This window comes from Pieris rapae, chromosome 3 (genome assembly GCF_905147795.1).
Source record: "Pieris rapae chromosome 3, ilPieRapa1.1, whole genome shotgun sequence".
Classification (NCBI taxonomy): Eukaryota; Metazoa; Arthropoda; class Insecta; order Lepidoptera; family Pieridae; genus Pieris; species Pieris rapae.
The window spans coordinates 9,990,932-10,005,000 of NC_059511.1; the positions used below are offsets into that span (position 1 = coordinate 9,990,932).

At 33.1% G+C, this 14,069-nt stretch overlaps 1 protein-coding gene across 1 annotated transcript in view; it reads right to left on the reverse strand.

The window, feature by feature from the left end:
* Positions 1-12,315: 12,315 nt before the first annotated feature.
* Positions 12,316-14,069, reverse strand: part of LOC110998007 (lysine-specific histone demethylase 1A) — a 318,450-nt gene continuing 316,696 nt past the window's right edge. Inside the window, exons 15-16 of the mRNA XM_045634594.1 lie at positions 13,512-13,639; positions 12,316-12,847 (exon numbers count right to left, since the gene is read on the reverse strand). Of these exons, the coding sequence (XP_045490550.1) occupies positions 12,699-12,847; positions 13,512-13,639 (277 nt within the window). The 3' untranslated portion in view covers positions 12,316-12,698. The remainder of the gene's footprint in view (positions 12,848-13,511; positions 13,640-14,069) is intronic.

Sequence of the window (14,069 nt, forward strand, 5' to 3'; positions counted from 1 at the left end):
ACAAAGCATCATACAGATGCTTTGTGTATCAATGAGCTGCGGTGGTCATCTTTATCAGCAGCGCGCTAGTATGCTCAAAATATATAACAGTAAAACCTTTTTTTGGAAAAGTTTACCTCAAAGACAATAACCAGCATTGCCCATGCTCCACAAGGGGGCAATTTGATTGTTAAGGGAGACTATAATTATGAATTATTTTTAAATAAATATTGGTAATTTCAGTTTTTCATTATATTATGTTTTAATACCTACTTATGTTTTTTTTTATATAGAACAGGGGGCAAACGGGCAGGAGGCTCACCTGATGTTCAGTGATACCGCCGCCCATGGACACTCTTGATGCTAGAGGGCAGGCGAGTGCCAAGTATTTCTTCCTAAAACCTATCAATTAAGTCTCTTAAGTAAGAAATTTTTGATGATAAAAATTATGTATGAAGAATTTTGGAACCAAAGGCACAAACTAGTTTGGGAAACATAGGTATGGATAATGTAACCTATATTCTTTAGCCTTAATGTATAACCATAAACAAAAGTCTTAGGGCCTGTTTCACAATGTATGGATAAAGTGCCAAATAGCTATGCAACACATAAATTATTCGAAAGATAAAAGTTCCAAATAACATACTTCACATTTCATGACATATAGCGCTATCTGACAGTCGTGAAACGCAAAAATACTATTTATCCTACCAATAAGTAATAAATAGCTTATTTGAAACTTATCCGGACATTGTGAAACAGGCCCTTATTGTTTTAAAAATGGAACGGAAATCCATTGACATTCAATCACCAAAAGAAACTCTCACCTCGAGTGCTCATCGAAATCAATTTCGCAACGTACCTCACTTGACTTATTTGAATTTCTCAAAAGGCTCGCTACAAAGAATTATAAAATTGTATCCTCAAAGCACCTAACGTTTTATTCGACTCTAGACGTGAATAAGTACTGATGTACTGTAAGATTTCTTTAAAGAGGTTCGAAGGATAAAACCAAACGCACAGATTTGTTGAATTGACCTAAAGATCCAATAATAATGACGTCATCTAAAAAGTTTTGTTAATTTTTTTTGTATAAAAATGAATTACACAATAGCAATTTTGAATGTGGGATGAAAATCTAGGTTTACATAGTGCTTTTATTATTATTCTTATACGTAGAATTATTTTTGTTTTATTTTGTTTTGTTTTGTTTTATTTTGTTTTATTATACGTAGAATGTCTTGATATTTGCTTCAATGACAAACAGGCAGGCGCTTACATTTACCAACTGTATGTACTTAAAAAATCGAAAAATGTAATAATTTTGACTTAGCGTGGGCGAGTATTTAGAAGATCATAAGTTTGACACCAATTATAAATAACTTAACTAACCTATTATAATGAAATTATGTCAATGTTCTTAGTATATGACTGATGATTTTTATATTTAATCTATCTAAATGTCCACTACTATCTCAGCACATATACGATTACATTACATTTTAGTAATCTGGGTTAGGTTACAGAAGCCGATATAATGTTGTATTGTAATCGCGCTCTGGGCGTCCACCACCAGGTGTTGAGCGCTGCTCTTCGTATTCAACAAAGACAAATTAATTTCCGAACCAATTCGACTTAGGGTCCTTCAAGGTACGAGCATTAAATCCTTATCGCCCGTTTATCGACTGCGTGCTCTTTTCTCATCCATTTTTGATGCTCTTTTGATTGTTGTATTTATATGCTTGATTAATTGATTATATCAATATTTGTTTTGGCTTCCATCACCATAGTCAAAAACCAAGAGCAAAGAAGAACGCAATTTGTCTTAGGTATACATTGTTATTTAGGATGATTACATTTTATGAATACCAGTTTAATCTCCGTTATATAATAGTAATATAGAATTTAATCTATATCGAATAGGCTCAGATCAAAAGAATTCCATTCATGAGGGAGCTCTCCGTCTACCTATAAGATTTGTATGAACTACCCCTATGTTTAAATAATTAGCTTAAGCGCTTAAAGGGTCGAATTTGCTTACATTGCATTTAAAATTTCAATGTTTAGATTGGAACTAGTATAATTTGAATTTAGATTACCAGGGGTTAACTGGTTCTTTGATGATGCGACATGTGTTCAAACTAAATGTAATAAATATTCCGATCAAAAGGAATAAAAATAATTATTTACTAAAATTTGATCCACACAGTGTTAACGACATCAAACTATATGTACGTAAAAATGGTTTTGTTTCATCTGTAAAGTAACAAATATTTTTTTAATACACACAAAAGATTCCCGTGTCTTTTTCATTACATATTATGTCCTTTTTTATCATTTATTTATTTTAAGTAATTTTATGTCTTATGTAGTTTCTTAATTTTTATCTAATTTTATTTTAATTTTTATTCTTCCATCAATTGTCTGGAATAGACGCTCGAAAGTCATTTTTTAATCGGACTGTATGCCTATACTGCACTGTGAAAAAATAATTAAATAACACAAGTTTCTAAATTATTAAGTCACGACTCACGTATGCCTTCAGAGATAGCACTCACACGTTCATTGTTCGTTCATGCATTGGTGCATAGAGGGGAATCAAACCTACGACTTCAGTGATAGGAGTTGCATGCTGAAGCTTCTAGGTCAATACGGATTCTTTTTTAACTTGAAAGAAATCAATTTTCCCAACAGTCTTATGTAGATAATAAAAGCAAAAATGTATTTAATTTTAAATGAAATAAATTATTGAACCTATCAATTAGGCTATAGTTTAAAATAGGATTGGACGAAATCGTCGTTGGTAGTCCATTTTACAAAGCTTCTTACCTGCTTTTAATCCTTTCTTTAATTCGAATATTCACACAAGATAAAGGTAGCTTTTTTTGATCTGTCACCTAACTGTCAGATTAACAAAGCCGCTTAACAGCTGATTAAAATAAAACATGTACTGTGGCACTTTTTGACACCATTGTGTGATTTCAAATAGCGTAGAATTATAACATTACAATAAAGGGTTAGCTATTGTACAGTTCTTTGTAATCAAAGCGGAAATGATTTGACGTTGACAGTTTAGGTGGCTCAAACAATATTGATTTTTCATTTTACATTTTAACAGTTAGTATTCACAACTAAATTTTTGTCTCCTTTCACGATAAGTTAAATCCAATCTGATAGAATGAAAAAAATGAAATAAAGCATTTCAACTCTTATCACTCGTGAAATAATAATATAAATATGTCAAAAGCATATCTATGTATATCATCACTACATATTATTATAAAACAAAGTCGCTTTCTCTGTCCCTATGTCCCTTTGTATGCTTAAATCTTTGAAACTACGCAACGGATGATGCGGTTTTATTTAATAGATAGAGTGATTCAAGGGGAAGGTTTATATTTATAATAACATCCATGAAATAGTGGAGAAGTACTGTTATTTTTGAGGTTTATATTTAATTATAATGTAAGCGGAAAAAATGTAATTATTCTGTCGTAAATAATTACATTTTTTCTGCTTACATTGCAATCGCAGGCTGAACCCTACGAGTTTTGTCAAAATAATGTACTACCTAAGTATTGTACACATTTAAAAGGTCTACAGAAAAGTCCGTGATGGTATATGTCTATCTCTTTTGGATAACCCACATTTTTATATACAACGTTCACAGATTTTCTGTTGTGTATTTAGTATCAGCATTGCACCCGTGCGAAGCGGGGCGGGTCGCTAGTATTATTATATAATGCAATATATACACAACTAAAAAATATAAATACCTAATTATAGACATAAAGTGTTTTTATTTATACAAATCCATGAATAAAAATTACAAGAATGGCTGAACTAAATCTTTCAACTGCGTACACGCAATTTAAAACGCCTGATATTAATTCACGGCAATGTATGTTATTAACATGTGCTTTAATTTCATAGGCGTTATGAAAACAAATATCAAGAACGCCAACTCAAGTAAAGGTTTTTAATATATAATGCATAATTTTGCTTGCATTGATAATTTTTAGAATTTAAACGAATTTATTTTCTATGAACGTAATCGAAAAAGTATTACATTTAACACCAATATTGTTATAAGGTTATGGGATGTTCTGTCTTGTTATGAATCACAACCCATTTTTATCTTTGTTAATTGGTTTATTCTTTACAAACAACAGTAATTAATTTATATTCTTATAGAAACGCTCAAGGGAAAAATATGTATTTTCACTCGTCTTAAAAGTCTGTTCTGAGTGACGTCTGTTCTTCAGTTATAAGTGTCCTGTATTTTGTGTTGCCACATACATCAAAATCTTATAGAAAATACTACCCAATATAGTATGTACATTTGTAGTGTAGTGATACGCTACAGGGTGATTCAGTATTTTAGGACTAACAGTGAATACGAGTAATGACACAAAAGTAAGACTTAAGACTTAGTGCTATCTCTTGTTCTTATACATGCACATGCAATGTTTTCCTTAACAATAACTGTTGATAATAATTCTGAAGTCGAAGATAAAGACCGTACCTTTCTCTTGTCTATTCAAAAAAGAATATTTTCTCGGCAATCGCTTTGCTAAGATTGTATGAACATATTAATCTTATAACATTGTAAGGAAGGATTTCTACATACAATGTGAAATTTTCTACAAACATGAGCCCCTCATCTGTGAATAGTTTATGCAGAATCCTAAATCCGCAGCATCGTGGCGTGATGCATTAACCTCCGTCAGTGGGCTTAGCACAACTACTGTATTGACCATGATTTCATAATTTTGAGATAATTTAAAATCTAAATGAAAATGTAAACGGAATAAGAAGCAAGGTAGCGTTCGATTGGGACTGTCAGAAGGCTGTTATACCTTAAAGCTTCATGTCACCTCATTGGAGCAGAGTAACTGTTTACAAGACAATCTAATGGAGTGTAAAGTTGTTATATGTTTCATTATATTTTATCACCATATGATGAGTTGAAGGTTAGGTGTTATGCATATTTTCCAGCTGAATGCGATGGAAATAACAAAATAATCATAACAAGACTATTATGAGATACCTATAGACTTTTGTATTATAACTGGAAATATACAATATAAATAAATAGATAATACAATATTAATTAATAACATCTTGTCTTAAAATAAAATTATTATAGCTTTTAGTAACTAATAAAGGTTTATGCGACTTAAATGCAGTAATAATTATTCGTAAAGGGTTGAGTCCTACAAAAAGCATTTATTATGGTTGACATAGAACATCTCCCTCCGGCATGTCTACTATCCGACCGAGGATAAAACGGGGATTTTTACGAAAACCTTTCCTAAGCCAACACTAAAATGTTCAAAATTTAAATTAAAAATTTCAGAAAAAAGATCAGGACTTGTTTTATCTTCAATGTACATTATGCTTACCCGCATCGTATAAGGATTAATTTAACAACACGCCATTATAATGCTTATATAAATGAATAAAACAAAAAACAATATAATTACAACATAGTACCATAATATAGATGGGCTTCTTACTAATTAAAGAATAGTAACCATTAAAAAAAAATGTTAATTGAAATAATTATTCCCGTATATTCCCCCGTCGCTCCTTCCCTTAGCAAGTCTGATCTTGCCTTAGTTTTGCCCACCAGTGTAAGATATCATATTACCAGCTACGCCATAATTCGTTTGATCCAGTCTCCAGGTGATGAAGAATGAGCAATGTACTAGTTGCAGCTCATCTTTAATAGTCCAAGCCTGACAGAATACAGGTTAACTGTCCAGACGGAGCGAATCAAAATACAAATTCTTTGCCAAAGGTTTATTATTGTGTAATTTTATTTCTATTAGTGTAAATAAATCTTCAATTCCACGCCTGCTTTAATAATGTAAATGCAACACTAACGTGTCGTTAAAACACTTCACCCAATTACAAAAACATTAGCGAGCAAGTCTTCGTGTATTCTAATTTAGCTTTACGACTCATAAAAGAAATAAAATGAAAATAATATGCCACGACATGAACTGCAATTACAGTAAGTAGTAGGGAATTGGAGCAAATGAAATTACGAAATTGCTCTTAATTTAGACGATGTTCTAATTACGCTCCAACAATTAAACACTGTGCAAGCTAAACGACACCGAAACACGCTTAATAAATAATTTCATAGATTTTGATCAGTACTTGCTTTTGTATTTATTCCAGTATTTCTTCCCTTTCTTTTCGCGAAGCTTTTTGACGAATTTCTCTACTGGGTCTAAGCTTTTGGCTTCGATCACAGGAGTAGGGAGTCGTGTATTTGCCAGTAGACTTTGAAATGCTTGAAATAGGAATGACAGTAATGACATGGAAATAACGATATTTAATGGATCGAAGCCAATTGAGTGATGGTGGTAGGTCACACCTCCATAAGCAGTTCCACTTATACCGTATCCAGTAGTAGTGAAATGGCTGCTAAAGCTTCTTGATTTTTCCGTTGTGTCTTTCAATCCTGTATCTGTGGCTTCAATCTGTAACTTTGGACCGAAATCTCTCCCTTGTAAAGTCAGTTTAGAATTTTTGGGTGTTTTATTCAAAACATGAATTTGATTTATGCTTCTCAACTCTTGCAATACTCTTTGCGCATTCGCCTGTATTTTGTTGAGGAGATCGTTAATCTTTTGGCTCTGTTCCTTTACAACGTTCGTTATTAATTCCTTTATTCCTGTTTTTGGTGTATTAGTTTCCCTCGATTGCGCGTTCACAATAAAAATGGTGACGACCGTTGCAATTGATAGCAGCGTCATTGCTACAAGTGCTTTGCTTTTTACAACCATGAACACGTCTGTAGCTTCAATGTTTATGACTTATTTTTCCTACATCGTGCTTATAAAGGCTATTGATTTTGGTTCGCTGAATATAATAATGGCTTATCACTCTAAAGATGGCATATATCTCATTACCTTGACATTCGACCTACCTGATCATGGGCCATTTTACTATTGTTTGGAGAAAGAATGGGACGTGTCACGGTGATTACATTAAATAATTTATGAATGAATAATGTTTTCACTGATTAATTGTGGCTGGAAACCTATGTGCATGTTAGTTTTTTTGGGTGTGGTCGTAGTTGTTAAAACTGCCGACCATATGGTAAGTTTGATTAGTTTGTAATTTTATAAAATTACATTAATTAATAAACGTACATTAATTAAGAAATCCATTGCATGATAACCTAGCAATATCGCCTGAGATCTTAAATTGAATTCTCTTCAATATCAGTTGTTACAGATAGGTTAACTCTACTAAAATCATCAAAACCTATTCACCTATAGGAAATTAAAGAAACTTCAAGCAAGAGAAATATTTTATTGACCCCGGTGTGGTATGACCGCAAGTTCGGTGCGCCGATACACAACAGCGAGTGCTGCGAGAGCGAACCCGCTCCACAGCAACTACAAGGCCCAGGGCTGCTCCAGGCCCGCCACAACGACCGCCACGCCTTTGAACGGGGCGCGAAACTGACACCCCTTGCAAGCCCATGGGCGTAACGGGGCTTTCGGCATCACCTACGAGTGCAGCGCGGAAGACAGCAGACACAGCTTTTAATGACCATTTGTTTATAACAACTTTAATAACTAGTCTTGAGGCAGAAAAAGTCCCACAAAAACTGCTCGTGTTTTATGACGCTAAAAACATAAGTCGGTGTACGGTTTACTAAACGAAAAATTTCATTTAATAATACGTACTAGAATAATACGTAAAAGAATAAATAGTATTAAAATACACTATTTGGTCAATCACGTATGGTTTAGATAGCTGCGCAGAGACATTGGATTTAGTGACATCTATTGAACATACAATGAAACTTTATAATTTATGACATTATAAAGCCGTTAGGCTCAAAGGTTTACTATTTCATCGACAGATGGTAATGATGCATATATGCGCAGTGACCATATTGGTGGCACCTGTAACAATTACATTTTATTTTACAATTTACAAAGACACATTCTTACTATTAATTATTTAACTTTTTAATAACATTAAAGATAGTAAAGATTTTAGTGATGACTTGAATTGAATGTAAAGAAAGTTTACATTATATTTTATAATATAATGCAGTATAACCACATTATTTATAGACATTTTGATATATTTAAGCAACATACCCAGGACAATAAAGCCATAGTTTTAAAAGATTTACAGTTGTATCAATAGAGGGCGCTGTATTAAATGTGCGCAGTGACAGACTTAATTTAATATCAAGATGGCAGGTATTTTATTAACGATATTTGTCACACAATGTCATAGGTTTATCCCATATCATATTTTTGAATGCATAAATTATTGTAAGTCTACTGCTACTAATCTGGTCCACGTCAAAGAAAATATATGCATTGTAGGGGACAGAACTGTCTAGTATCAACCACTGCATTAAAATATATATATTTATAACGTAACATTAAGCTTTCTATGAACAACAATATTCTTTATAAGATAATAATAAGATTATTGACAGCATATATTCCGACCGTTGTTGTTTGCAGACTTGTAGCGCTGTGTAATATTATCAAAAGCCTGACGCAAGCACTCGATAGAGCCTCACACAGACTATCCTGTCACTAATTAATAATCATAGTAATGGATGTGGAGAGCTTTCCAACTTCACTTAGGTATAGTTAAGGGTCCTAGATATAAAACCTTGATATTAACCCATAACACATCTGTTCATGTGAACACAGAACAAAATACTTACAAAATATTTTATTTATATAGCTTTAAGTATCACTTCTGTGGATCACAAAAGTTTTAATAATATACATGAGTGGCTAGCACTAAGTCGACTTGAATCTAACTCTAAAAATCCAGTTATAACAAAATATATTTAAATACTTGCTTGTTGAACATACGACGTTTTTTAACCAAGCTTTACCCTGATGTTCTATTTTATGTACGTCCTATCTTGATGCATAATTACAAAAGGGCGGAAGTGAGTGGTCTACAAATGACCAATGTGAATTTACTTTTGTCTGTAACAAAGGGGTTAATTGGCTAGTAGAACAAAAAACTATGGAGATGCGTATATATTTATTACTTAATTTTCCTAAGAATAATATAACGGATCCACGGATTTATACGCAATTCATAATTAACTTGAATACTAAATTTAATTTTATCGTAGAAGCGAGATAATAAAAAAATATTATTTGTATGCAACAACAAACATTAGAAATGGTCCATTGATATAACAAAGGATGTTTTAGGTCTAAACACAGTTTAGCAAATAAGACTTGTTCTAACATAACAATGAATAAAAATGGTTGATATTATCAGTCGAATTAATCAATGGGCGGAGACTAGTAATCTACCTATGTGTTTAACAAAATCCATAAATATATTCTTTCAAAACATATCGTTAATAGCATAAGCATAGAGCTCAATTTTACATAAATTCTAACTAATGCGTTATAACAAGCCTTCGTAAGATTTATTAGGAGTTTCTGACGCGGTAATTCTAAATTAAGTTGTTAGAATATTTAAAACCCCGTGATAGTTTGATTAATGATTTAGGGGATTATAAAACTGCCTAATTATTGATGTATGTGTAATTAGACTAAGGACATTGACCTGTATTTGAATTGAGAATCCATGAGATTTTATTTTAGAAAATAGCTGGTTATTATTATAAGATTGGACTCGGCTAAGAGAATTAGGTTAGGTTTAAAGACATTTATTCTAATTGGAACAAATGCTATACACATCACTTCCATGAGTAAACAAATATTAGGAAGCAAAACATGACGGGAACGTCGTATGCTGTTACTGCATTCCAATGCACATGACTCTATTCCATGGACTCTAGTCTCATGGACTCTAGTCCATCTACCCGAAAACTGAAAACTTAGAATTAGCTGCCCACTGAAGTATTTCCTAACCAATTCGACTTAGGGCCCTTCAAGAAGAGAGCGTACTGATCAGCGTACTCTTGAAAGGCCGGCAACGGACTCAACCCTCTAGCATTGAGTGTCCATGGGCGGCGGTATCACTTAACATAAGGTGAGCCTTTTGCCCGTTTGCCCCCTGTCTATAAAAAATAACTTCGCAGGCGTATTAAAATCGGATCCACTTCTACTACAGTACTGTAATTCTGAGGAGGCAGTGTTGTCGACTTGCCCCGAAATAGGTTTTACTTTTGCGACCGTATTCGGTAGCTTTGATAGCGGTTTATTTTAGGTAGATGTTTATGATTGTGAGTGTTTGAAACAGTACCGATAATTTAAATATTAATATATTTTTAAAGTTTTATAATTTTTATTGCCGTTTGTACTTCGCTGGTCGCATGTTGTAAGGACAACACCGCTATTCATATTTCTGTAGGTACGTCGATTTGTTAATTTGTATTGGCCTTTGTGATTCCAATATTAATAAATATTTTTTTTAATATAGATACAACTTACAAAAAAATATTTAACATAAAAAATATCCATTTCGTAAGTAAGAACGAAGAGTACGCCATTTGTGTATGGTTCATTAATAATATTTCTAGGCAAATATGGTAAATCTCATACTTAATGTATTTTAGATGTAATTATTTTTTATCTTTTATTTGCAAAGAAAGTGGTACCTACAGTTTGATTAATTATTTAAAAATAGGCAAACAGAAAAACTAATTTTTCACACGATAGTGAAGTAAGGATACTTACAACCCAATTTGCTACTAAGCCAAACAAAGAAAAAGTCAGAAGATTAGGGATATTACCAACTTGAGAAGTAGATATTACACTTAATACACTACTCAAAACTCATCGTGTTCTGTGTAGAAAATCTTCGATTTGAAGTTTTCCAATAGCGATTGCAATACCCCGCCGTGAATTCTTGTGTCTATGGGCGCAATCACATGCATCCCTTTTGAAACACACATACCCGTGCAGGAAACATAACGAATATGATAAATAATCCGTTCAATACAAACTAGCTATGATAAGATCGGTAAATGTAATCCCGTTTTCAATTTACCGGGCTCTGAAGTTTAAAAATAATTTGAAAAGTAATTAAAAAGCGACATAAATCCTTCAGCCACGCCTCGTAACAAAGCCCAATTTTTATGACTTATAAAATACATGTTTTATTAAACCACTTTAATTTGGGACGTCCTGCAATTTTAAACTAATGAGGCTTTTGGGGTTATTTATACTTAATTACAAAGGTATATAAATTCATTTGGTCTGTGTTAGTAAAATTAAAAAACCTTTATCTCATACTGATACTAGTAATATTCATTAAAATTGATTGATACCGCCCAGGGACTCTCGCCAGAAGGCTCGCAAGTGCGTTGCCGGCCTTTTAAAATCGTATTTAATGCGTACTTTTTAATTGGGACTCTATGGGGGGGGGGGGGTTATTATAGCAACAGCGTCATATAACCAATTGATACAAACAAAATTACTTAAATCATTTATTAATAAGCTTCAGCGTGAGACCGACACGTGTTAGACCAAGAAAGTAGTCACAAAAGTCTGATCACCAACTTGCCTATTAGATTGAAAAATAATCGTGAACCAGCTACTGATTTTTTATTTTTTACTTCATTAAGTAATTCAGTTAAAATATAAATAATTTGAGTACTTCTTGTCCGGAATATAGTACTGTACTAACTAATTTGTCACACGGTAAGTTATGTTCGTGAGTACATGTGTAAGAAGAATAGATCTATTTAAAAAAGGTACAAAAACAAGTGCCATAAAGCTTTCTCTAAGTTTTAAACAGGTGGAGGTAGGCAGGTGTTTGTTCGGCCTCTAATTGTCCAATTAATTTCCAGTTACGCCGTTTTGTTATAAGAATTTCGTTATTGTTTAGATGTAATTAACTTTACGAGTCTGTTTTTGTTTGACTATGGGAAATTGACGATTGATTTACGTCTTTAAATACAGAAACATAGTAAAAACAAAATGAAAAAAAAATATGTCTGTATGTAAATATGGTATATACATTAAAATTAAACATTAAATATATAATAACTAACCTTAAAATGTAAGAATTAAAATATATTGTTAAAAGGAGTCCATTATGCAAGGTTGCGAAGATACTGGCAGCGCCCCGTTTGAATAACTAGACTAATTCTTTGTCTGAGGTAGCTGCCAGCTCGTCGGTCTCCTGTGATGTCGACTAAACTTTTTGATATTTCCCTAAAAAGCCTTATAGCGCTAGGACCCCACGGACCAAGAGTCTCGACACCGAAAGGAAATAAATTAATTTGTGTGGGTTTTAATGTTATCGAACCAATCTCTCCTTGTTGTAATTTTGTATGCCTTATTAAAACAAATGAAACACGAAGTTTTACCAAAAATATTTATTTTTATATTTCATGCACATTACAAAACACATTAAAAATTATAAGAATGAAAACAAAACCAAAAAAAAAACTCAGGCTTTTTGCCGAATTGTCAACTTACGTTAACAAATTTTAAAACATTAATAATTGACATGCATATTTTTATCCTATTTGTCCATACAAAGGTAGCTTAAAAATATTGTTTTCAAGAGCTACGGTAATTTATTTTCGAATACATCGAGTCAATTAAAAATTCACAGGAAGAATATGGTTACAAAAAAATCCTTAACAATATGTGAAAGCTAGATGACAAAATAATGCCATTCTGAAACTAAAAATAAAAATGAAATCTTCACGTCACTGGGTCAAATAACTACTGAAATAAAAACTTAGTCAATACACATTTATGCTTTCGGTATAATCAATGACTATTAGCCGTAGCATTTGCCACAGTCGCGTTTGTGACAGGTGGAAGAGGCACCAGCAGATCAGCAAGTCGACCTGCCTCGCGAAGTCCCGATAGAAATGCTCCATGAACCGTTGCTGGGTAATTACGCATTGTATGTTCACCTACGACATTAAAAAAATAATATTAATCCGAGTTAAGTTAAGCTACATATATATGATTTAGATAATAATTAGAATCATCACACTTAAAGCCAATATCGATTTTTGTCACACTCATAAATTGAATTTTAACATTCTCGTTTCCGATAACAATAACATATTGTCATTTAGTATATTCACATTTAGTAAATTTGTATACTCTTAGATAAAGTTAGTTGTTTAGGGTTAAGGCCAAACTCCAAAAAGTACATTGTTTCTTTCCATTTTCGTCATCATTTATTGAAGTGGGGAGAGCGGAAAAAATATATGGTGGAGTTAGAAGTTTATGTATCCTTGTTGATAGAACGAAATTATATATAGAAAAAAATGTAGTGACATGGATACGCAAGGGAATGTTAAGATCGTTTGGACGGATCAATGAGAAGCGGCTTTCTAGTAGGACAAGCGATTTTGGATGGTGAGATCGGTTGGAGTAGGGTTTGTCGTTAATATGGGGTTGTATTATAAAAGGGACGGGACAGAAGTATCCATAACTGGCGAACATACATAGTGTCATGAAAGTGAATGAAGCGAGAGGGGAATGTGGAGACCGAAGCAAGTGGGGATCCGTAATCTGCCTATGGGAAACGGGAAAGGGGCGAGAATGTATAAAAAATCATTTATTTACCAGCAAAGAAGAGTCTGTTCTCCCCAGAAGAGTCAGGCACGGGTGCCGCTAACAAGTCATAGTCAGCGCCTGACGAACCCACGGCTACGAAGCTGTAGGAGCCGCGAGCAAATGGATCCGCTCGCCATCTGAAAATTTAATTCGTTTGTTTACAATTAATTGCAATCTAGGAAAACTGCAGTTACGTGTTCCTGCCTACCAGACACCTAAAGACACTTTGTTTCACGTTCACACACAACACTAACAAGGCAAACATTTCAGAATTGTACCATTATTTAACCTTGTTTTAGCTATATCAATAGCGCTAATTTATCATTTCAGTACACCCCACATATACACACACCCACACGCACTCTCACTCTCACACCATCATCAAGCACAGCAGAATTACGAATTTAATCAATTTTATACATTTTTTCCTTTATATTTGAACCTTTTTGTATATATTATATATATCATTTTTGGCTATATCTTTCGTATAATTGCTTTTTGTTACATAATTTATGTAAGGTGTGGAATTACGAAATAAATAAATATACCTACTACCCGCTAGCGCAG